General features: G+C 42.1%; 1 protein-coding gene across 1 annotated transcript; it reads right to left on the bottom strand.

The window, feature by feature from the left end:
• Positions 1 to 1,058: 1,058 nt before the first annotated feature.
• On the bottom strand, positions 1,059 to 19,287 carry LOC110090289 (keratin, type II cytoskeletal 75-like). The gene is made up of 9 exons (XM_020813910.3): positions 18,682 to 19,287; positions 12,576 to 12,790; positions 11,764 to 11,824; positions 10,962 to 11,057; positions 8,445 to 8,609; positions 7,721 to 7,846; positions 6,479 to 6,699; positions 5,536 to 5,570; positions 1,059 to 4,722 (listed from the first exon to the last, which is right to left on the bottom strand). The coding sequence occupies exons 1-9, from the start codon at positions 19,285 to 19,287 to the stop codon at positions 4,406 to 4,408; spliced, it is 1,842 nt and encodes a 613-aa protein (XP_020669569.3). The 3' UTR covers positions 1,059 to 4,405.
• Between the last annotated feature and the right edge of the window lie 3,456 nt (positions 19,288 to 22,743).

Genomic DNA, 22,743 nt, shown 5'->3' with positions numbered 1-22,743 from the left:
CTGTTATTGCATTCGGTATTATTTTGTATTTTGGGGTATGCATTATGCATAATGGGGATATGTATTATGTTAATCAGGCATAATGTATAATTATGTGTTGCTAGACTGGATCATGTATAATTAGGTGAATTGAAACATCCTCATATGACATGAATACTACATCTCTTCCCCCACATGGCAATCTTCAAGATAACTTCTTTTGCTGCTGAAGTGTTAAACAAAAGAAGCTGTAGACCAGGCCCTGTTTCATGAGATTACTTCTTGAAAAGCTGAGAACAGGACCCTCAATGACACATTGAAAACATATTTAAATATATATGTCCTGTCATTGAGGGTTCAAAAATATTAACTCAAAGTTAACCATACCTAGAGGGACGTGGTGGCGCTGCGGGCTAAACCGCAGAAGCCTGTGCTGCAGGGTCAGAAGAACAAGCAGTCGTAAGATCGAATCCACTCAACGGAATGAGCACCCGTTGCTTGTCCCAGCTCCCGCCAGCCTAGCGGTTTGAAAGCATGCAAATGCAAGTAGATAAATAGGGACCACCTTGGTGGGAAGGTAACAGCGTTCCGTGTCTAAGTCGCACTGGCCATGTGACCACGGAAGATTGTCTTCGGACAAACACTGGCTCTATGGCTTGGAATCGGGGATGAGCACCGCCCCCTAGAGTCGAACACAACTGGACAAAAATTGTCAAGGGGAACCTTTACTTTTACCTTAACCATACCTAGAGCAGATCCATTTAGATCAACTGGATTTTGGTCAGTTGTGACTAACACAGATCATTCCTTGTAACAGGTTTACTAAAGGTCGAGCTGATGTTGGAATTAACCCATTGGTGGCATTTTTTGCCAAAATCCTTTTGCACAGTTATGCTTAAGAAAGGTAAGCAGTGTAACATGGAGTGTAACATGCAGTGGCATCTTCCTGGCAATTAGCAAGTCCCAAGCACATGGCCAAAAATCCAAGTAGGAACTCTTTAACTAGTAGCAAAAAGCTAATGTGAGTTATGCCATTTTCTCTCTGCAACTGTAACTAAACGAGAGGATTTTGGCCACTGTTTTCTATGAAATTCTAATCATTACACCTCGTTGATGACAGAAGAAGATTTTGATGCCCTTTCTTTTTTCTCTCTGATATTTCCACACAGCTTGCAATTCTGAAACCATGTATGCCTTCTGCATCCAGTACCCATAATGTACTGGTTGTAAATGATACTCCTTGACACGGATTCTTTGGGTGTTACAGGGGTCTATGCACAAATGCCACCACCTCCTCCTTCGAGGAAGACACTATCAAACCTCCTCCATCACTGTCTCTTGCACTTGAATGAAGGTCTCCAGAATCATCTCCAAGCCAGGTCTTCTGTGCTGTAGCATTGTCCACCTAGACCTCCTCCATCCACTTCCACCATGGCTATCCTCCCCAAAGGTTCTTCCACTGCAGCCATTACTTCCACCAACGCCTCCTAAACCTTCCTCCATCATGCTTTCAGGAATTGTTTCACCATGACCCTTTTCTCCACTTTCATGACCACCACCAGTGCCTTCCAGGTTACCTCCAGCATAACTATCACCCTGGAGCTATTCTCTATGGCTCATTTTTACTGTCATTCCCATCACCATAGCTCCCACATCCTGCCCTTCTCCAGCACTTTGGTAATCACTTGAGAAAGCAATGCCTTGAATGTCATCTGGTTTAAATTGAGTCTGTTTTCCATGTATTTATCATATCCTCTTGATATCCAGCAGACTGGCAAATGGGAAATGAGTCAATTCTGACAGCCTGCATGAAGCCTGCAGATCTACTGGCAGCCAACTGGTGGCTCATAGCCATATCTTGGACAACCTAAGAGTAGAGCATGCACCGCTGGTGGGAGCCTCAGTACAGGTGGATAAAATGAAGGAGGCTCTTCTGCATCATCTGGAAACCCCTTTTTATACCTGTTGGCAATGTTCAGATTGCAGTCTAGAGATTAATTATGAGCATTGGTGGGTCTGGCTCCTCTTGCAGCAATTTATATTTTCATTTCTTTACCAGCCAATTAAATGCAGCCAATTGATGGTAACAGTTGTCAGATTTACTCTGCAGCAAATCTCATAATTGCCCGTTCAGCAAGCTTTGATGTTCAGGCTAAAATAACTCTTCCTTGAAAAATGGTTTTGTCTATTTTCTTATCAAGGTTTAAAGGTGTTGGGAAGGGTGGAAGTCAGCAGGAAAAGAGGAAGACCAAATATGAGATAGACTTACTCCCTAAAGGAAGCCATGAGCTTGAATCTACAAGAGCTAAGCAGAGCGGCTAAAGAGAGAACATTTTGGAGAGTGTTCATTCACAAGGTTGACATAAGTCAGAGGTGACTTGATAGCACACAATGACACACAATGATAACAATGCTCTGCACAAGATTATCCATGGTAGTCATCGGATGGTGCTAGTGTGCTCATGTTCTGATGGTAGGCTTCCCAAAGCCATCTGGTTGTCTGGTGAGGAAACATAATGTAGGATTCTAGAGACCTTAAAGACCACCTTCTCATGGAGCAGGATACAAACAAAATAATCAAACACAAATCTTATGGAAGTCAAAGGTTCTAGACAAGGCAGTTTTATTAAGGAGACCAGAAACGTTAGAACTCTTAGGAAATGACCAGGAAATATACAAAGGCCTTTGAGATTTTACATACCACCAGCACCAGGTATGGAAGGCAGGGAGACGGCTGCAATTTGCATGCACAAGCAGAAGTACATTAAGTAGGAAATGGGGAAAAGGAGAGAGAGAGAGAGAACTTGTCAGTTCTTGGGAACTGTTATTATTTTTAAGCATCTTCATTATTGTAAATAATACTCAAATTATTCTAAAAAGTAGAAAGGGGGGGACATAGAGATGACCAGTGTCCCCAAAAGAATCACTTCAGAAACTTTCCCCATGATTGATTTCCTCTGATAAAAATGCATAAGGGTGGAAAGGACACTCTTGTGTGACGGTAATTCAACAACTTGTTGGGAAATGTTATCAAAGGTAACAGGAAGGTAACTGGTGCCCACTACTCGTTCTATATAAAGAAACCAGAGGGACTTGTGCTCGATCTTACTTCACCAATGGCCATGGTCATCTGTGCTCCAGTGCACTTGAGGCATTATGCCAGCCTAGGGTTGGTGGGTGGGAGAACAACAACTGGGGTGGAGACCAAGAGGGACAGCCCCACAGCAACTGCTGCTTAAGGTAATCACCTCACTCTCCTTAAAGGTAGAGCCAGCCCAGGCAGCAAACAATGACATCAATTGTTTAGTGTGTACTGCTTATAGGATTATCTGTTTAGAAATACAGGGAAGTGTTGACAATGAAGTGAAGGATGCTTTCACTGTAGCTCAGTGTGTGCTTATGCTTCCCACTACTGCCTCCAAAAATAATATAAACAAAGATTCCATGATGCACTGTGATGCCTCAGAAACTTGTAAAACCTGCTTGACGAGAGACAAGTGTGTCAAAAGAAGGAGATGCATACTTCACAATGAAGTTACTTCTATCACAGCACCTCCCACTCACTTTGACACAGTTGCCTCCCTCCAGTCTTAGGCATGGAATAAAATGGGTGCAACTCTCTGAGAAAGGATTTGGGTAGCCCTCAGGGACTAGTGTGACTAAACTCCCTACAACTTCATGCTGCCGTTACCCCATGCAAAAATGACTAAAGTGGATTCAAAAAATTAATTGCCTACAACACTAGTTGACTAAAGAAATCAAAGAGGTGAGATCTTCCAAGTCATAACCATTCTGCCACAGTCTGGCATTTTTGCTAGCCTGTAGGTGGGTGAGCAATATTCAAATGCTTAGAAAATGGAGCCTCACCTGCATACAAAACAAACACATCAGGAAGAAAGTTAGGCTAGAAATCCTCCTTCCTAACCTGCTAATTGTGTATGACAGCTCCTTCTTTTCATTTTAAAAATTGATTTCAAAAGAAAAAAAAGTAGGGGAGCTGTTCAAGCATGTTAATTTGCCACTGAGAGACTGGAGTGCTGTAACAGTGCAGCAGATGACTCTTCTGAGCACATCTTTCAGCTGAGCGAATGGGACAATAAGCATAATAAGAACACAATTACTTTCCTCCCCCTCCCCTGTTTCAGTGCTGAAGAAGTATTGTGCTCATAGCCCAGTGGTTCCCAGCCCTGGGTAGTCCAGATGTTCTTAGACTGCAACCCCCAGAAACCCTGGGCAGCACAGCTGGTGATGAAGGCTTCTGGGAATTGCAGTCCAAGAACACTTGGGTTCCCCCAAGGTTGGAAATCACTGTCATAGTGGATTATCTCTGTGTGTTGTTTATTGTAGGGGATGTAAGTTTAGGAGAAATCTCTTCGGTTGTTTCCTGAAGCGGAGAAAAATGTATACTTTTTAAAAAGAAAACTCCTCAGGGGTTTATTCTTTTACTTGAGCTTGTGGAGGACACCATTTTCACACTTGAGCTGCCTCCTCCATAGCCATATCCCCCACCAGTGATGCTTCCCGAACCACTTAGGCTGCCTCCAGTGCTAAACCGGCCTGTTCTTCCGATGCCGATGTGGCTGTGTCCACCACTGCCTCCTCCGCCAAGGCTCAATCCGCTTCCTCCGATGTCATATCCACTTCCGCCTCCGACGCCGTATCCACTTCCTCCTCCAATTCCATATCCTCCGACTCCTCCTCCACCACCAACACCACCGATGCTGCTGGAACTGCTGATTACCGCTGTGAGGGTGGAAACGCATATTAGTAGAGATGTAAATCCTCACTTTTCCATATCTTTGTATGCAAAGATGAAGACTCACAAAATCCTCCTTGTCAGCCCACAAAAGAGCAAAGCATTTGGTGGAGTTCTCAACAAGAGAGTTTAAGAACAAAGGTTGTTTCGTGTAAATCATAGAAGACTCTGTGCCACTTAGGCTTTAACACCAATAAAGCAATTGGTGTAACGTAACAATAGCTTATGCATTGTTGTATGGTAGTCTGAGGATTAAAAGCAACAAATTGAGTATTTGCATCTTTTTAAACAACTGGCCTGTTGTTCTGGGCTTACTGCATGTGTACTTTGCTTTCCAAAGGAAAAAGACATTAGTTTTGCACAGAGACAATTCGAACGAACAGGAGGACTCTAAAGAGAAAAATGACTGGCTGGATAGCTCAACGAGTTAGGTTTCTGACTGTGGAGCCAGAGGTTGGGAGTTCAATTCCCCACTGGGCCTCCTGGGAGTAGAGTCAGCATATCTGGCCTGTCCCTGAATGGTAAGCCACTTTTGTGTGGTTTATAACTAGAAAACCCTGGAAAAGGTCACCATGACTCAGAATTGACTTGACAAAACACAACAACAACAGAGAGATAAATAATCCCTTGTCTCACTCTTGCCTGAAAACCAGGGTTTGAAATCTATCTGTTGTGGTGTCTCATCATGTTGATGGCAACAATGCATTTCGTGAGTAGTCTTTGCACCCCTACATCTTTCTGACACTTGAGCAAACAGGCTGTCTAGCTGATTTTAATGCTGAAGCACAGTATATACTTACAAATGTTGACAGGAGTTGTGAACTCGCCTGACATCCTGATGGGGGAAAAAATAAACAGCACATTAAGAACAAAAAACTCTAGCCTAGCAGGTACCCTTTCTTTGTTTCAGCCATTTGTCTCATTGACAGGGAGAATAAGCTTGATGTCATATATGCATGTCTCAAGTGAGACCAATCTCACATGACTTCCTGACAAAACTTGAAAGATAAAGCCTAGAGAGGATCACAATAAAACAAAGGTGCAATTGGGGAAGAAAAACTAAAAAACATTGAGGGTCACAGCAAAAAGAGATGTACTCAACCTCCCAACAGCCCTTGCAAATTTCCCAAGGAATACATGATTCATCAGTTTTTGCCTTTTACACCAGCCTGAAACATCCACTTGTTTAAAGGTACTTTTAATGAGATTTGTTTGCATAAAATGCTGAACTTCCAGTCCCATTGTCCTCTATTCTGGGTGTTCTACCTACCTTACAGGTGCTTTTCAAACACCCAAGTGTGATGAATCTAGGATAAAGGCCTAAATTAGAAAGCTTTGAGGCTTAGCTAGGTTAAGAGCTACCCAAGTGTCCATATTCCTGTTCTGGTGTTAGCTGGGAGCTTTCTCTCTAAGCAAGAGATATGAGTAGAGCTTGACTTATGTAAGCCTCAGAGCCTTCTGATTTAGAGCTTTCTTCAAGGTGCATCATATTCAGCTGTGGAATGGAGAACTATGGCATATGTTGTTTGGAAAATATGAAAATCTCACCCATAGCGATGGAATTGCTAAAGGAGCTCTCCATGGTCCTATCCACCCTTACTAAACCAGCAGCTGCTCAGTGCTCTTGATTCTTGACATAACAAGTAGCAGCATTCCATCCACCAACCATTCCCAAGGGTAGGGACCTTTGGCAGCAGGCTCCCCGTTCAGTTACACAGGCCTGAGCTCCCGCTCAGAATTTACCTGCTCTCCTCTCCCTCCAGCAGTGTCCTGTAAGTGGCAATCTCAACATCCAGGGCCAATTTCACATTCATCAGTTCCTGGTAGTCCCGCAGCAGGCGCGCCAACTCGTCCTTGGAATTTGTTTCAGCAGTCTGTAGGTCGATGAGTTTCATCCGAGCATCTTTGAGGGCCATCTCTCCACGTTGCTCAGATTCTGCGATGGACGATTGTAGGTTGTTAATCTGAAAGAGAAATGGAGGTCTGGTTGTTAGCCCTTGCATGCACAGCTGGCTTCTCACTTCATTTCTCCTATGCTCTTCCAGAGGAGAGAGGAGGCAGAAGGCAGTGGCCCAAAGGGCTAAGATCTTTTGGGTTGTTTTACTTGAACCATCGGTGGGCTCTGCCAACATGATAGCCCAAATCCCATGAAAAGCAATAGGTGGCAGATTTTCCTTTCCAGGATGCTGAGGAGTTCCATGGGATCATTACTTTGCTATCGGCATCATGTGGCACTTTCTATGCATGCGCTGGGCTGACCCTACCAAGCAGATCATTAGTACCAGAACTTGAGGTTTTCTAATTATTTTTAAATAATATTTGGACCACAACTCAGAGAACCTCCTATCCAAACTAGCTCCTAGGTGTAAAAAATTAATGATTCTAAACTAAGCTGCCTACCAATGTCTTAGGTTCAATCCCAAGATGTCCTCCCCCTGCTCACTCCCTGCTGGTGTATATTGCAGTTCCCTTTTGCCACTAATGGTACAATCACTGGTTTTAAAGGAGGGGGGAATAATGTGCGAGTGCTTCCTGGGTGCAGGGAGCGATTCTCTAGTTCTAACTGGAATAGAAGCTCTGTGGACAGAGCAAGGGATGAGGTCAATAAATGCACGGGACAGATGTGTGCAGAACTTGAATTCATCTTCAATGCTCTTTTGGCCAGAAGAGGCTGATGACCTGAGTGATGTTTTGAAAACAGTGAATGGATTCTGGGTCCAAACTTTGAAGGAGATGATAGCTGGGGCTGTTTTGGGGATAGGCTTCAGCACTTCAGATAGGTCCTGTAAAGGTCAGACTAAAACCCAGAATAGATTCGGTGTCCTACAACATTGGAGTCTTCACTATATCAAGTCCAACCCACACTCCAGAATATGACTATGAATTGAACTAGGTCTTAAAACTCAGTTGTGCTCTAAACCAATCACAGTCAAAGAATTTGGGGTGGGGGGAGGAGACAGAAGGAGATAAAAAGTGGTATCTTACTGCTTTCTTCACTATTTCAACTTCAGAGCGAAGTTTTTGGACCACCCGACTCATCTCTGCAATCTCGTCTTTGGTGGTTCTCAAGTCTTCACCGTGCCTTTGAGCCGAAGTTTGCAACTCCTGGAACTGAGACCCACAGGTTAAAGGGACACTCATTATATATCTCATAAATAGAATACAGCAGCATGTTTTTCTGTATACATGTGAGGGAGGGAGGGAGAGAGAGAGAGAGAGAGAAAGAGAGAGAGGGTGGGAGAGAGGAAAAGAGATTTATCTGTCTGTCTATCTCACATTTATATTGCATTTATGCCCTGTATTCAGCCAAAAGGAAGGGAGGGAGGGAGGGAAGAAGGAAAGGGGACAACAAGAGGCTTCCAGAATAGTTTGCAGTGCAGGGGTAAGGGAGGCCTGCCCTCAGGAGTACAATATAAAATGGAAGACACAATGCTGAAAAAATGAAGGGCATGGGGGGGGGAAGGCGGGGGAGAAATTTGTATGACTATCCACTTCATTTCCATAAACATTATGGGATGGATTGCACTGTTTAAAAAGATAAAAACTGGCTAAACAGTCCTGATTGATGGGGCAAAGGTCTGGGAGAAAATCTATTACAGTTCCTTTCAAGTAGAATGTGAATTTTGGAACAGCTCAGAGATTCCAGTTTTTGAATCCTGGATTTTGGAGAAAATGTAAGTTTGTCTGCTGCACAAAGGGCTCATCTTACCTTACTCTGGTACCACGCCTCTGCCTCGGCTCGGCTCCTGTTGGCAATGTCTTCATACTGAGTCTTGACTTCAGCAATGATGCTGTCCAAGTCCAAGTCTCTGTTATTGTCCATTTGTAGGACAACATTTGTGTCTTTTACTTGTGATTGCACCTGGGTGAGTTCCTGTAGCAATTATAAAGATTTCAGTTACCATGTGGAGCCCCCTCTTTGTCAGGTTTTATGTTGTTTTGACACAAATAGCAATTTATAGATCTCAGAAAGGTTTCATTTCAGTTTTGTTTTTGTGGTAAATTACCAGAAGTTCCACATTCCTCCATATCTAGGGAGAAAAGAACTTGAAACGCTTTAAAATGTAGAATGTAGCAGAGTGGAGGAGAAACAGAAATTGGCAAATTTTTGGTTGAAATCTTGTTGCTATAAATTATACCACATAAGGTTGTTTAGAATCATCACCATTAGTATTCTTTCCGAAATTAAACATTTCCAATTCTCCCCTGAAGTTCTCAAGGCTTGTGGGGCCATGGGGCAGGAGGAGGAAGTTTTTAATTCCTCCTCCAAAAATGCTAATGCTACTCCTGATGTCACCAGCCTTATACAGCATAATATTTAGCAACAATGTTTTAGACAATTTATCCATGCCCAGGTCTGTGAGTATTCTTAAATAAGAATATAAATCTGTTACGTATTGAATAATACAAACCTGTTATGTATTGGATAATGTCAGCACTGAATTAGGGCTGTATCATTCTTTCTGTCTTTCTCTTTTACTTTTTTCCCCTTGGCAGGCTCCTATTTCTAACCTCCACTAAACATAACATGATCCCACCTACTTGTTTATGTGTTTGTTTATATTATTGATATGCTGCCTTTCTCCCCATTGGGACCCAAGGTTTCTCACAAGAGCCTAAAACTATATAACAACCAATCGTTTTAAAACAGATGTACCCAGTGAATAAGCCCAGAGCAGAGAAGTTCAGCTTAGTCCATTTTTAAAGAATTTAGCAAAATCCACATATCTGACTTGGAAACAACCTGAGTTGTAAACAATCTGAATGTGAAGAAAGCAAAGGTAACACATTTCCCCATCTGTATTTCCCCATCTTTTTTTTATAATCACACCTTTCTATTGAAAGAAATGGTCAAAGCAACTTATTGATTTAAAAAGAACAGTAGAAAAGGATGGCACCAGTCATGTGATGAATCCTCCCTACCCAGTCATGCAACCATCAGAATGCAATTATTCTACCACCCCCTCATGATTCATGCCCTTTCCCCTCTTTATAATTTCAGAGTGAGCCATTTATTGAATACAATTTTAATTCTTAAGAATATTTTCATCTTTTAAAATGGTGGGTATTTATCTATCTCCTGACCCTGTAAATCAGGGTCTGCCATTCATCTTTATGGAAAAAATAAAGGGCTACATTTGAAGATAGTGTTGCAGGGGAAAGAGAGCTGCCTCTCACACCTGTGATGGCTGTGTCTTCTCATGCCAGGCATGATGTATCTCTGCATGCAGATAATACAATATACCATGCCAAGTTTGCCACATAAGAGCCTCACCTCCATCCAACCTTCAGAATGGCAGATAATATTTACACTCATGTTAAAATAAAGGCCAGCTAGAAGACAGATTGTTTTCTTTTAATCAGGTAACAGACAAGTCAACAGTTCATCCCCCCCACCAACTTTTCTGAGATTTTGATATGCAGTATCTAAAAGATTCATTGCTGAAGGAAGCACACTTATCTTTTTGTTACATAATGGATGATGACATTAGTTTAATAATACATCCCCTTTAGGTGGCATATGACCCCTGAAAAACTGTCAAAGATGTATACTGATGTATCAAATAAGTGTTGGAAATGTGAAACACAAATGGGAAGTTATTATCATATGTGGTGGTCGTGTGGGGTAGCGAAAAAATACTGGAAAAGAGTGCATGTTATGTTACAACAAATTTCGCTTTGTAAAGTACCACTAACCCCAGAATTGTTTCTATTAAGCATGATACCCGATAACATAGATAAGTCAAAGGAACATATAGTTATATATATTATTACAGCAGCCAGAATTATGTATGCTAGAAATTGGAAAAGTACGGCGGTGCCGGAACAAGAAGATCTGATGGAAAAGATACGGGAAATAGCCGAAATGGTCATCTTATCGGAAGTTATGAAGGACCAATCCTTGCAAAGGGCAACAGAAAAATGGGACTTATTGTATAAATGGACTGAATTAACAGGTAGTAGCTGAATATATATAGTGAAATGTGAACCTTATACATAAGGCAGAAAAGAGTAAATAGAATGATTTTGGATTTGATATGGCAATAGGTATAGATTGGATATTAGTATGCTATGATTTCCCCTCTCCCTCACAAATCCCCTTCCCTCACAAACCCTAACCCCCATGTTCCTATGTCACCCTTTATGTAAAAAATAAAATAATTTTTTTAAAAAAGTTTAATAATACATCCCCTTGAATGTAGAATGGGGATAAAATGTTCCTCACCACATCAAAGAGTGCTCTTAAGAACTGGATGTGCTGAATCAAGGAATCGGCCTTGGATCCCAGATCAACCTTGTGCATGTAGGTGTTGTCCACATCCTGAGCGGGAAAAGACAGAAGCGTGAGTCAGCAGCAGAAGCAGAAGAGGGGAGAACAGCTCAGGGGGACACAGCAGAGCAATACGTGCCATAGGGTCTCAGTGGGCCAGATCCCATTTTGGTCCAGACTAGGATATGCCCTTCGAGATCAATGGAGCATCCATAAGTGGTAATAAAGGACTTTCATCCATTTCGATAGATCTGATCCACTTGTTTGTTTGTCTGTTTGCCACCTTTCTCCCCATAGCAGACCCATGGGGGATCAAAAACAAGTAAAACTGTACAATCAAGTTAAAGTACTATACAAATTTATATATTTTTTAAAAAAACATTTAAACATTGATCAAGATTTAAAAAATTATTTTGAAATACTGTACCTAGTTAGAATTAATATTGGATCTACCAATCAGGATTCAAACATTTACAGTCTAAATTATTGATCAGAATATTGAAAAATTGCAGAATTGTGGAGGTGTGACATTTTATTTCAGCCCTAATATTAATTTCTTCAACACAACTGCTAAACTTGGTGTGCCTGATGTCTATATATACACTGTGGCTGGGAAAGTGAGAAAAGTCATGTTTTAGCCTTCAACAACATAGACAGGTTCTCAAATATATGTGGATGGTTCTTTTCCAGAAAAGAGTATGTACGAGTTAAGAAAGATCATTCCAGGGGTACATTCCTGTAAGTCCATGCTGCTTACCTTTTTGAGCACCACAAAATCATTTTCACAAGCTGTACGTTTGTTGATTTCATCTTCATACCTGTTACAAAGAATACCTCATAAGTACTACTGCTGCTGCTGCTGCTGCTGCTACTACTACTACTACTACTGCTATTGCTACTGCTACTGCTACAGTATGTTGAATCTAGCTTCTTTTCCACTGGCAAGGACAGAATGAAATGGCATGCAAACAATTCTGTAGATGGGAAAAACTGAAGGTAGTCTTTGCTGAGTCCCTCTCCCCAGATATATCCCAGAACTACTACTCCACTATCTAAAGAGTTAAAGGAGGTGGCTTGAGCAAAGAGAAAAAGCTAATAGAAGGAAGAGCAGGGTAGAAAATTGGGCTGGGCAAAGGGAGTCCATGCAATGCAGGAGGAATGGAAGATGAGAATGGAAGGAATATGCAAAGGGGAGTTAGAGAGCCTAAAAATTAGCTATTGAAAGCAACTCCTAAGAGAGAATCTGTGTATATTTTTAAAAAACTCTAATTCCTAAAAAAAGGAGGAGGAGGAGGAGGAGGAGGAGGAGGGGGAAAGGGGCTTGCAGTGAAAATGGCTGTCATGGAAAAGAGGCTACAAAGCAGATGCTTTGGCAAGAGGGGAAAAGACACTTGACCATTAGTAACAGAGAAAAAGCCTACCATGGAGATACTGAAAAGAGATGTATTAAGGTGTGGTTGCTATATGGATGTGAAACAATTCCGAGAGGGGCATCATTTTGCTGTTCTTGGCCCAGGGTTCTAGCTTTCCCACCCCACCTTGCCCTGCATAGCCCTCCCTTTTCCATACTTGCTCTTGAAATCCTCAACAAGTTCTTGGGTGTTCTTCAGTTCAATGTCCAGGTGGTTCTTGTCATTGACGAGGGAGTCAAGCTGCCTTCGGAGGTTGTCGATGTAAGCCTCATAAAGGGGTTCCAGGTTGTCCCTCAGGGCTGGTGTGCCCTGCTGGTACAGCAGGTCCCATTTGGTCTCCAGCACCTTGTTTTGCTGCTCAAGGAATCGTACCTAAAACCCAACAGAAGAAGAAGAGGAACACAAAAGAACATCATGGTTATCTTTTCGAAAGAGCTAAAATGGAGTTCATTGGTACATGGAGATGTTTCAAAGGTGGAAACAACATGGTGAATCACTGGCCCCTTGTCAAGATATCCTCTATGTCAGTGGTTCACAGCCTCAGGTCCCCAGATGTTCATGGACTAAAACTCCCAGAAGCCTTCAGTCCAGCTATACTGCCCAGGATTCCTAGGAGTTGCAATCCAAGAACCTCTAGGGACCCAAGGTTGGGAACCACTGCTTTACGTGAACTATGAGGAGGTACGTGTCCTAACAGAGGATTCCACCATCATGGATATATCTGACTTTAAAGATATATACATATGAGAGGTTGAAAAAGAGTGTGTATTGTTCATCTATTGTATATATATATATATATTATATTGCTTCAGTATCTTCTGAAAAACCAGGTGAAACTGAAATGTAAGTCCATGCAATTTTAGAAATTAGCAATATCTAGCCTTTTAAAAAATTAATTTGATTTTTTTAACTGTTGACCTTTAAATGTTAGTCTTGAAGAACACTTAAATCATAAAAGATACATTTTTTCTCAAAAACAAGCAAAGAAAGCAAATGTTATTATATTCCAGCTTAATTGACCTTTTGATTTTCTAAACCTGCACTTCCTCACCAACGGTATCTATAACTGGAAAAAATGTAGGTGGGGAACGAACTAGGAGAATGAAAACTTGCCTTTTTGAATCTGAATGTAATAATTGAAGCCATCAGCTGCATTCCAGTTACCTTCTGTTCTGGATCCATCATTTTATATTCCACTGATGGCAGAATTCTACTCAGAGCACCCCACTCAGGAAAATGAAGGAAGGGTCTCTTTGCTGCTTCCTCTCAACTTTAGCATACCCTGTTCCATCTCTTCATGATTCTAGAGGGTCTTCCAACACCCCACAGATGATTTTCATGAGGCATAGATTGGAGGACAAGATGAGGGGGAAACTGGCAGAGATGGTCTCCTATCCTGTCTACCCCCTGAAAAATTCCAGTGGATCAAATGTTGCCTATTGATCACAGGAGTTCCTTCCCACTTTGGGAGGATTTTGTTGGTTCTAGATCATTCATTGCAATACATTCAGTTTTTTTTATTATCACACTTCGGATAAATTACTGGTTTGTGACAGAGGTGCTGTTGCCTCTTTTTATCTTGGCTTTGCTTCCCCCACCGCACACAAAGATCACTATGCTTCATAATCCATACTTGAAATGTGCCTTGTCATTGGGTTGAGAACCAGGGACTTGTGGAAGGATGTAACCCTTCTTTCTCAGGAAGGTCAACGTAGACGGTAAAGACCTGCCTGGTCCCCACCATCAGTTGAAGAAGCTGCAGAAAACAAGCTTTCCCTCTTCCTTGCCATACAATATGTTCATTTCCAAATGCTGACCTCTGCTTTGCAGAGCTCAAAGGAGACACACTCTAGTCCTGTCCTCTGGCTAAAGGATTCACAATCACAAGGTTGAGTGGGTTTGGGTTTTGTGTGTGTGTGTGTGTGTGTGTGTGTGTGTGCATGGGAACGTGTGATTACAGTCTATTGTTAACCCAGGTTGAGGTAAACCCAATCAAAAGAGAGTCTCTAAAATAAAATAAATGATAAGTAACAGGTAGTCATGTCAGTCTGCTGCACACTGTTATAGCAGCTGGATTCCATTCTGCCATGGTTCCATCTTGTGAAATGCTGGGATCTGTAGTTTGATGAGGGCCTTCATATGCTCTGCTATGATTCATGGGTGGACATTAGAGCTCTTTGACAGAGATTCCAAGGACCTTACCAAACTACAAACCTCGGGGCCCTGTAGGATAGAAATACTGAGGTACCAAAGTGCTATTAACATGTAGTATAGATACATACTAAGAAGCAGAACTTGAAAAAAAACATTACTTCTGATTGGAGAAGATCACAATGTCCCTGGACAGGGGCATACTGAGAGCTGTAATTTTAAAACTAGCCTTTCCACCTTAAGGGTTGTGCTTTAAGCATAAAGATTATCCCTTTGGCATAACTATGAAAAACTGAAGCATATTTCATCAGCTGTGCTGAACCTGATTTAACACTTCTTCAATACATGTTGTTGTAAATATTGTCAGCCATGATTAATGTTTGGTTCTTTGTATATCACCTAAGGGGCTGTTATTAGGCTCAAGAGAAGATAGGTTCATATGCATGTGTACAGAAACAAAGAATCCTATTTAAAATACACAACCCCCTGGGGATATTTACATTTTTCCTTATTGAATTACATTCAAGGCATCTCCCCAGAAGGACTATAAAAATACACAAACATAAAGCCCTGAATAGCTGAGCCTATCTGAAACATTCTGTCAGTTTTACATCTGTATTTGTCTTGGACACAAATTTGGGCAACGACCTGGTGATTTATAGGAGAAGTCAGTGCAAAATAAAGTTGAGAAGAAAAATAAACTTCCCAACTAGTAGGAAGTCTGTATGATGATTATTTCCAAAGCGAACCACCACAGGCACATGTTTCCTAAGAGATATCCCTCACTCCAATTCAGACACTCTCAGGTTATTGCAGAATGCAGGCATTTAAACTGTGGGAACTCCGTTCCAGTTGCGCCTCCGCCAAGGACGCTCTGGGTGGCCTTGGGCAAAAAGCTCTTTGTCTCATGGCTTGTGCTCCTTCCTTTGTAGAGCAAGAACTATTGTAATAAGGAACTTAGCCTAAAGGAGTGCTGTAAAAACTAATGGGATAATGATTTTCCTGCTTGCCTTCAGAGCCTGCTGCAGATGCCAGAGGATTCCCAAGATGGGGGAGGTCCTGAAGCCCTTGGCAAGGAAAAGATTGTTCTCTCCTAAGGTGGGAAGCAGAAGTCTCTGCCAGAAACAGCTGGTCTTAAAAAGCACAGGCAGAGAGAAGCCCCTGGAAAGCATTCTACTGCCAGCATTTAAAGGAGTATAACTCTGTTGGGGGCTCCTTCAAGGCTAGCACATTTTATGTGGCACAAGCGCGTGTGGCACCTGGCCAACTTCATCCAAAACAAAGCACAGCGCCTCCCATGATGGAGGAGGCTGCCCACAACAGCAGATGCCAGAGGAAGTTTTTTGGTCTTGAAGGTGCCACCAGGTTTTTGTTGGGTTGGATGGCAATGGGGAAAGCTCTGTGATACATTCCATGAAGGGTGCATTTAAACATTACCCTCAGTGTAGAAACACTGTGTGATGGTTAGATGCATCTGTCCTTTCACAAGAACGTAATCACTGCAAAACACATCTGGGATCTTTCTTGTTCATCGATATACAGATTTTTAGGAGACAGAAGTAGAAGCACAGACTGGATTCCAGACATGACATGCTAGATGGATACTGAACAGGCCTGGAGCTGCTTGCAAAGTTGACCAGTGTTCTTGACTGGACACAACTAACAGAGACAGGTTGCAAGTGAATGCAATCTTTTCAACTTAGAAATACCAGCATTCCCACCTCCATCTCTCAAGGCTCCTTTCCCTCGAATTGCTGTGGACTATTAACAAAAAGAATTCATTCTAAAGATTACCACCACGTTCTCAGAGATAAACTGTGCTCTACGGGATAGGCCAACTTCAGATTCTCCTCATTTAAAATTTCCTTAACGTTCTCAATTACAGATGAGGCCTGCCTCATTTGCTCAATGAACTGGTTATATTTATAGATTAGAAACATTTTGCCTGATTAATGTATCTATTTATCACATCACACAGTGTTTTGAAAGTTACCTTTAAGAAAATAGAGAGAGAGAGAGAGAGATACCAACTTAGGAAAATGGCATCCTTTTCTCTTAAGATCACACATATGAAGGAATGCTTCCATCATGGTTGTATCTGGTCTGAGACATCCATCCATCACTGAAACCCCAAATAAATGTGTTTTCTTTGTTTAAAAAAATCAGCAGCCCTTTATTTATGTTCCCGTATACAGGCACTTGTAGTCAATAACTTGAACTCCATACATGTCTGCCCACTGACCCAGTTAGGTATATATGGCTGTAGCCTTCATTTCCTCTGGCTGCTGGGGAGAAACTCACTCCCTGCCTGAGGGCAGATGAGGAGAGTAGATAGTTGGGTACTGCAGCTGAAAGAGCTGTGAGCCTCCTTCCACCAGCGGCACCCAAAGCTTCCCCTTGGCCAAACTTTCCTGAGAAGGTGAGTGCTGTGGTATGAAGGCACTTTTTTGTGATATATCTGTCTCCATCCATAGTTCCAGCTCTGGAGAAAATATTCTCAGACAGAAAGAGCAGGTGCATGTCTCTGTCTTTCTTGGTCTCCAAGGAAATGTAAGAATTGTTCGCATTACTTAGTGAATCTCAACCTGAGTAACCGAAACTTCAGAAGACGCTAACCATCCCTCCCCAGTGCAACTTCCCTAGGCCTAGCATTCTTGTTTACTCTCTGATATTTAGACATTTCCCCCCCCTCCTCTTTCAAGTAAATATGAGCAGCATTTTAATGCTAAAGGTGCCTGAAAAGGTACAGTATATGAAAATCTGTGTATATTTTTTTCTTAAAGGAGCAACTCCCTACTGAGTGAAGCAAACAGTCAATCTAGCCTTGCACTGTGACCAATTTTCATTTAGATCTCTTTTCTGGCTCTCATTCTAGACTTGTTGCAGGTTGAATGCAGCACTTTGCACATGTTCTCTAGCGCTCTGCTTAACCCATTCCCTGATTAGGCAATATAGTACTACATATGCACTTTCCTAAACAGATTAGCACTAACATCACATTGAATCAATTCGTTAAGTGCCACTTGTATAGCACAGAAAGTACGGTAAGTGTGCACTGATGAGTTTTATTTCTGTTCATTTTTAAAAGCAACAGTTCACCAAGATTTATAATGTTCTCTGTAATCAGGATAGAAAGAACTTAAGATATTCTCTTTTTTTTAAAGGGGGCATGCAGGACAAAGTGGAACTGTCAAATTCAATCAAATTCAATTCAGTTCAGCCCTCTGGATCATCGAGTCCACTCTCTGTCAAGAAAGCACAGCGAGGAATTGAACTCCCAGCTTCTTGCTCTGCAGCCAGATGCCTAGACCACTGAGCTATTTGACAGTCCCAATCCATCCAAGCCCAGAGCTTTAAATGTTTAACTGTCAGGGGTTTGAATCCCTGTATATTCAGTCATTTAGAGCTGAATTAGGGTTGCTGCCTCCTTTTGTCTGGGAGATTATCATCTCAGTCACAGACAAGCACAACAGAATGTCTCTTGTGCTCAAAATAGCTGTACCTACTGAGTTAGGGTGAATATCATTTCATCTGGAGTTTGAAGCATTATTCCAAAATTGGAAAAAATATTTAAGGCAGAAAGAAATGGTGAACATTGAAATGTGGGAGAGAATGAAGCTGAAAACTGTTCCCATTCCAAGGTGCATGTGAACATGATGGGAAAATGGAAATAAATTATCCGTATACTGATACAGTACATTAGGCAATGGGATGCATCTCACCAATTAAGTGTGATCAGCTATGACTGATCTTTTTGAAAATTTATAAATCAGTAGAATTACCCAGCTAGAAGAATACTAATCAGTCATATAATCTGGTTCACAGACAAACTCATTCTTCCTAGGGCTAATGATGCTTATTGAAACATCTTTTGGACAATCTCCAAGTAAAGGAGAGATGCTTCGCAACCTGCCTAAGAGTAGCTAAATTCATTCGAGTTTGCTAATCTACCTGTCTAGTTAGGAGCACCTAACAGTTAAGTATTATTTAATATCATGAATGGCATGCTATTAATTGCACTGCAAATAAAATTCTTCATTGCTTGTTTGTTAGTTATCGCCTCTTCTTCTTTTTGCCTTCTGCAACGAAGTTTCCTCTCTATCCCACCTCACCTTGTCAATGAAAGATGCAAACTTGTTGTTGAGGGTCTTGATCTGTTCCCTCTCTTGCATCCGAATGCTCTGGATCTCAGGATCGACCTCCATGTTCAGGGGAGCCAACAGGTTCTTGTTAACAATGACATTATGGATCCGTCCCGGTGCCGGAGCGGGCCCCGGGCCCGGAAAGGTGTATCCGCCACTACCTAAGCCTCCAAGATGACTGCCCAGGCCAACACCACTACCAAGACCAAGGCCACTGCCGAGGCCAACACCGCCGCCAAAGCCTGCACCACTGCCAAAGCCGGCCCTGCCACCAAAACCTCCGTAACCTGTGCTCAAACTGCTGAATCCTCCTAGGCCACCACCCAGACTTCTTCCACTGAAGCCTCCTGAAAAATGACCTCCTCCACCAGCACCCTGAACCAGGCCCATGGATATCCGCTTGCTTCCACCAAGGCTGTAGAGACTTTTGCTGCCAAAGCCACCAGAAGAAGCTCCCACTCCTCCAACCGGTGCAGCCGACATAGAGCTGCCGCCCGTTCTGAAGCCACTAGTAGAAACGGAGTAGCCTCTCTTTCCACTTGTGGAGAACGATCGGGAACTGAATTGCCGGCTCATGATTGTGGCTCCTTGTGAAGAGTAGAGTTAGGATGCCAAGAATGGGAGGCAGGAAGAGAAGACCAGTGGCTGGAGGATAATCACAAGCCCCCTCTGATAGGAGAGCAGGAGATCACTCCTTATATGTGCTTGACATCTTGGGCTTGGTTGCATGGGAAGATTAAGGTGGAATATTTCATCAAGGGCTTGGCTTGCCTTCAAGCAATGAGTTCTCCACTAACGGCTCAGCAACAAATGCAACACACCTTTCAGATAGCTTTCGTTCCCCAAACTGCTTGCTTTGCAATTCCTGCATGTTTGCATCTCTTTCATGTTAACCACTACTGTGTTTGCTTTCTTCAACAGGAGATGTGTTCTTCTGTGCCAATTAACAATGCTGTATTGCAAGGGCTAATTGCAAGTCAATAGGATTGATGTTCTACAGAAGGTTGTCACCTGCTTTGTCTTGGAGGGAGATCCTGTTTTAAGCCATCAAGATGAAGACACTCAGAAAAGAAGAAATGCTTGTTATCATGTGTGCAAATAAATTACCCTGTGGCTTCAGCCACTGGAGAGCAATGGCTGATGACCAATTTCCACATTATCTTCACCCGTTGAAATTAATAATGGAGGTTGGACACTTTACATTTTTGTTCTTTTTACTACAATTTTTGTTATCACTAACACTTCTATTCTACCTTTTGGTTATGCCACTTCTCCACCTGTGCTTTTTACCAAGTGAATCATGTAAAGTGACAATTATGGAGTGAAGACACCAGTTCCCTGTTTGCTCCTTAAGAAGAACTCATTTTTTGGTAAAACACACCGGCTCTTGAAATATCAGAATCAGATCCCAAGAAGAAACTTTGATCAGCACACCAATCCTCTACAAGGAGGACTGATTTATGAGGAACTCATTCTATTATGCGAGACCTTTCTCTTTAAGAAGCAATCCTAGCTTGTGTTTAAATGGGAAAGGTTTCTTCAGAGATCCAGCTAGAGGCTGGAAGAAGTTAGTCTGCTCAGGACAGTCAGTCTGTGGTTATCTGTTGTTGGTTTTAGTGTTTGCTTTGGTTATCTCTATTGGCTGAAGTCTTGTCATGTAGCATTGGGAGCATTGCAACTAGACTAGGCCTATTGAATCAATAGAACTTAGGGAGGAGTTGACTCATCCAATCCCCACTGATTCAGTGGGCCTACTCTAGTTGTGACTTATTATGCGAGGCAACAGGATTTCAGCCACTGTGACTTTCAGAAAAAAACTCTTACTATAACATGTTCACCAAAGAGAGACTTTATCTTCTGAACATTGATGTTCATGTGTTACTAAGTTTCCAAAAGCTGAGAAAAGAAGCTTTAATTAAGCATAACCAAATTATGGTTGGAGCTATGAAATTTAGATGACAAATTCAGACTCAGACATGTTTCTTGTCCAAGTCCATGAAACACAAGAGGTGAACTCCACTCTGATTTCCTAAAGAAGAAAAGAAAAATGAAATGAAACCTCTGATTGTCTTGGACTAAGTCTATTAAACAAGACAACACTTGATCTGAATGTTAAAAGATTGTATCATTGTGGATAGGAATGTGTTGAAATTCTGCTTTGTAGATACTGACGCTATCAAAGCTTATCATTTTCAAATACACTCGCTTCAGCTCTTCTGCACCACCAATGACGAGCAACTATATGAGGAGTGGAGTGCCATTTACATATGGTAGGAGTTAGATTACAAGAAAGGAGTATACCTTTGAGGTATATGTTCCACAGTGACCTTTTGCTATAAATGGATTTTCCCCATCTCTTTGAGGAACACAGAAGTAGTTCATCCAAGTTCATGTATGTAATGGCAGAGGAAAATAGCTGATATCTCTATATCACCCTTCATTGATTTGGGTGGTGGTGATGTCCTGGGCAGTCATATTGGAGGTGGTTGATAGTAGCAGATATATACCTCTTTGGGCCTGGGGCCTGCTACAGCACCAGAATGAATCCATATCTGTCAGTTCCAGATATTTGGACTTACAATTCCCATCAGCCAAAGTCAGCATGATTCAGGATGTCGGGAATGGTAATCGAAAAGATTTGGGTTGACCCATCTTGAACAAGTGTTATGCGGGACAGTAAGGGGTGGAAGAAGACAGATTAGGATCACTGATAGACCTCAGAGTTTTGCATATGTCAGAAAGGGTTTCTAACATCCAATGTTTTAGCAACAACGTTACTGGTTGTTGTGGGTTTTTCGGGCTCTTTGGCCGTGTTCTGAAGGTTGTTCTTCCTAATGTTTCGCCAGTCTCTGTGGCCGGCATCTTCAGAGGACAGCACTCTGTGGTCCTCTGAAGATGCCGGCCACAGAGACTGGTGAAACGTTAGTAAGAACAACCTCCAGAACACGGCCAAAGAGCCCGAAAAAACCAGAACAACCATTAGATCCCGTCTGTGAAAGCCTTCGCGAATAAACATTACTCTTTGCACCCACTAACTCCCAACTCCCACACTACCACCTTAAATTAAACAGCTAAAGGTATGAAGTAAGCAGAATAAATTGGTGAATGGAACAGTCATGAGCGCAATTCACAAGCTCAAAAGGAAGCCTGTTGACTGCAGTTTCTCAGAGAAACAAAGTGGTTTTTTTGGGGGGAGGGTTTCATTTAAAGCATATCCTTCTTGCATGGTACCCCAGAGGGTGGAACCTAGGGCTCTATAAAATGCATAGTGGATATTGCATGGCTGAAGCCTGTCCTCACCCCAGTTGCATGATTGCTGTCATATACTGCCAGATGTACAGGACATGGCATGGCAGCAGGCTAAACGGAACCAAAAAACATCAAAATGCAACATGTGTCAGTCAAATTATTTCCACAAGTATGTGTTTCTAAACTAGGCTTTGCTTTGTACAGCTGTGCACAATACATGTGGGCACATGCATTTACACACCTCTCCTCCACAGGCTATGCATGCCCTCAGAGTGGGCCCGACGAGGGTGGGCAAATTATGGATGTTTATGTTAATTTGTGTATGTTTGCACTTGAGATGGACTTGAATCATCACCATGGTTTTGACCAGCCCCCATCCTCCCAGCTTTGCAACGTGTACAGTAAAGTGAGATTGGAGGATTTTCTCCATCCTTCTCAACATAAAAAATATACAGTACATACTGTTAATCTAGCAAAGAGGTCAAGGAGAAGGATGCTACACCCATGATTCAAAGTCTTCAGACCTCTAGATGATGTTAGTCTTCAACTCCCACAATCCTTGAGATCACAAGCCATCCAATCTGAAGGGAGTCAGACTCCAAAGACCTGTGAAGTCAAGAAGCCTTCTGGCTAGGCCTTTCTCCAGGTCTTCCACACTTAGATGTCTGTGGATATGGATCTGACCCTTGGAATTCCCCAACTTCTAGGATTTGATGTAAAAAAAATCTGAATGTGCCAACTCTGATAGGAAGGGATCCTGATTTAATTTGTTCCAATCTATTA

Source organism: Pogona vitticeps, chromosome 2 (genome assembly GCF_051106095.1).
Source record: "Pogona vitticeps strain Pit_001003342236 chromosome 2, PviZW2.1, whole genome shotgun sequence".
NCBI classification, from domain to species: domain Eukaryota; kingdom Metazoa; phylum Chordata; class Lepidosauria; order Squamata; family Agamidae; genus Pogona; species Pogona vitticeps.
The sequence above is the reverse complement of the archived record's forward strand: the minus strand, read 5'-3'. Positions and strand labels throughout refer to the sequence as shown.

Excerpts from the sequence above, each read along its gene's own strand:
- LOC110090289 (XM_020813910.3), bottom strand. The coding sequence starts at position 19,287 with ATGAGCCGGCAATTCAGTTCCCGATCGTTCTCCACAAGTGGAAAGAGA. Across the intron at positions 11,058-11,763 it reads ATTTTGTGGTGCTCAAAAAG|GATGTGGACAACACCTACAT; the intron begins GTAAGCAGCATG and ends TTTCCCGCTCAG. Across the intron at positions 5,571-6,478 it reads CTGGAGGGAGAGGAGAGCAG|GATGTCAGGCGAGTTCACAA; the intron begins GTAAATTCTGAG and ends TTCCCCCATCAG.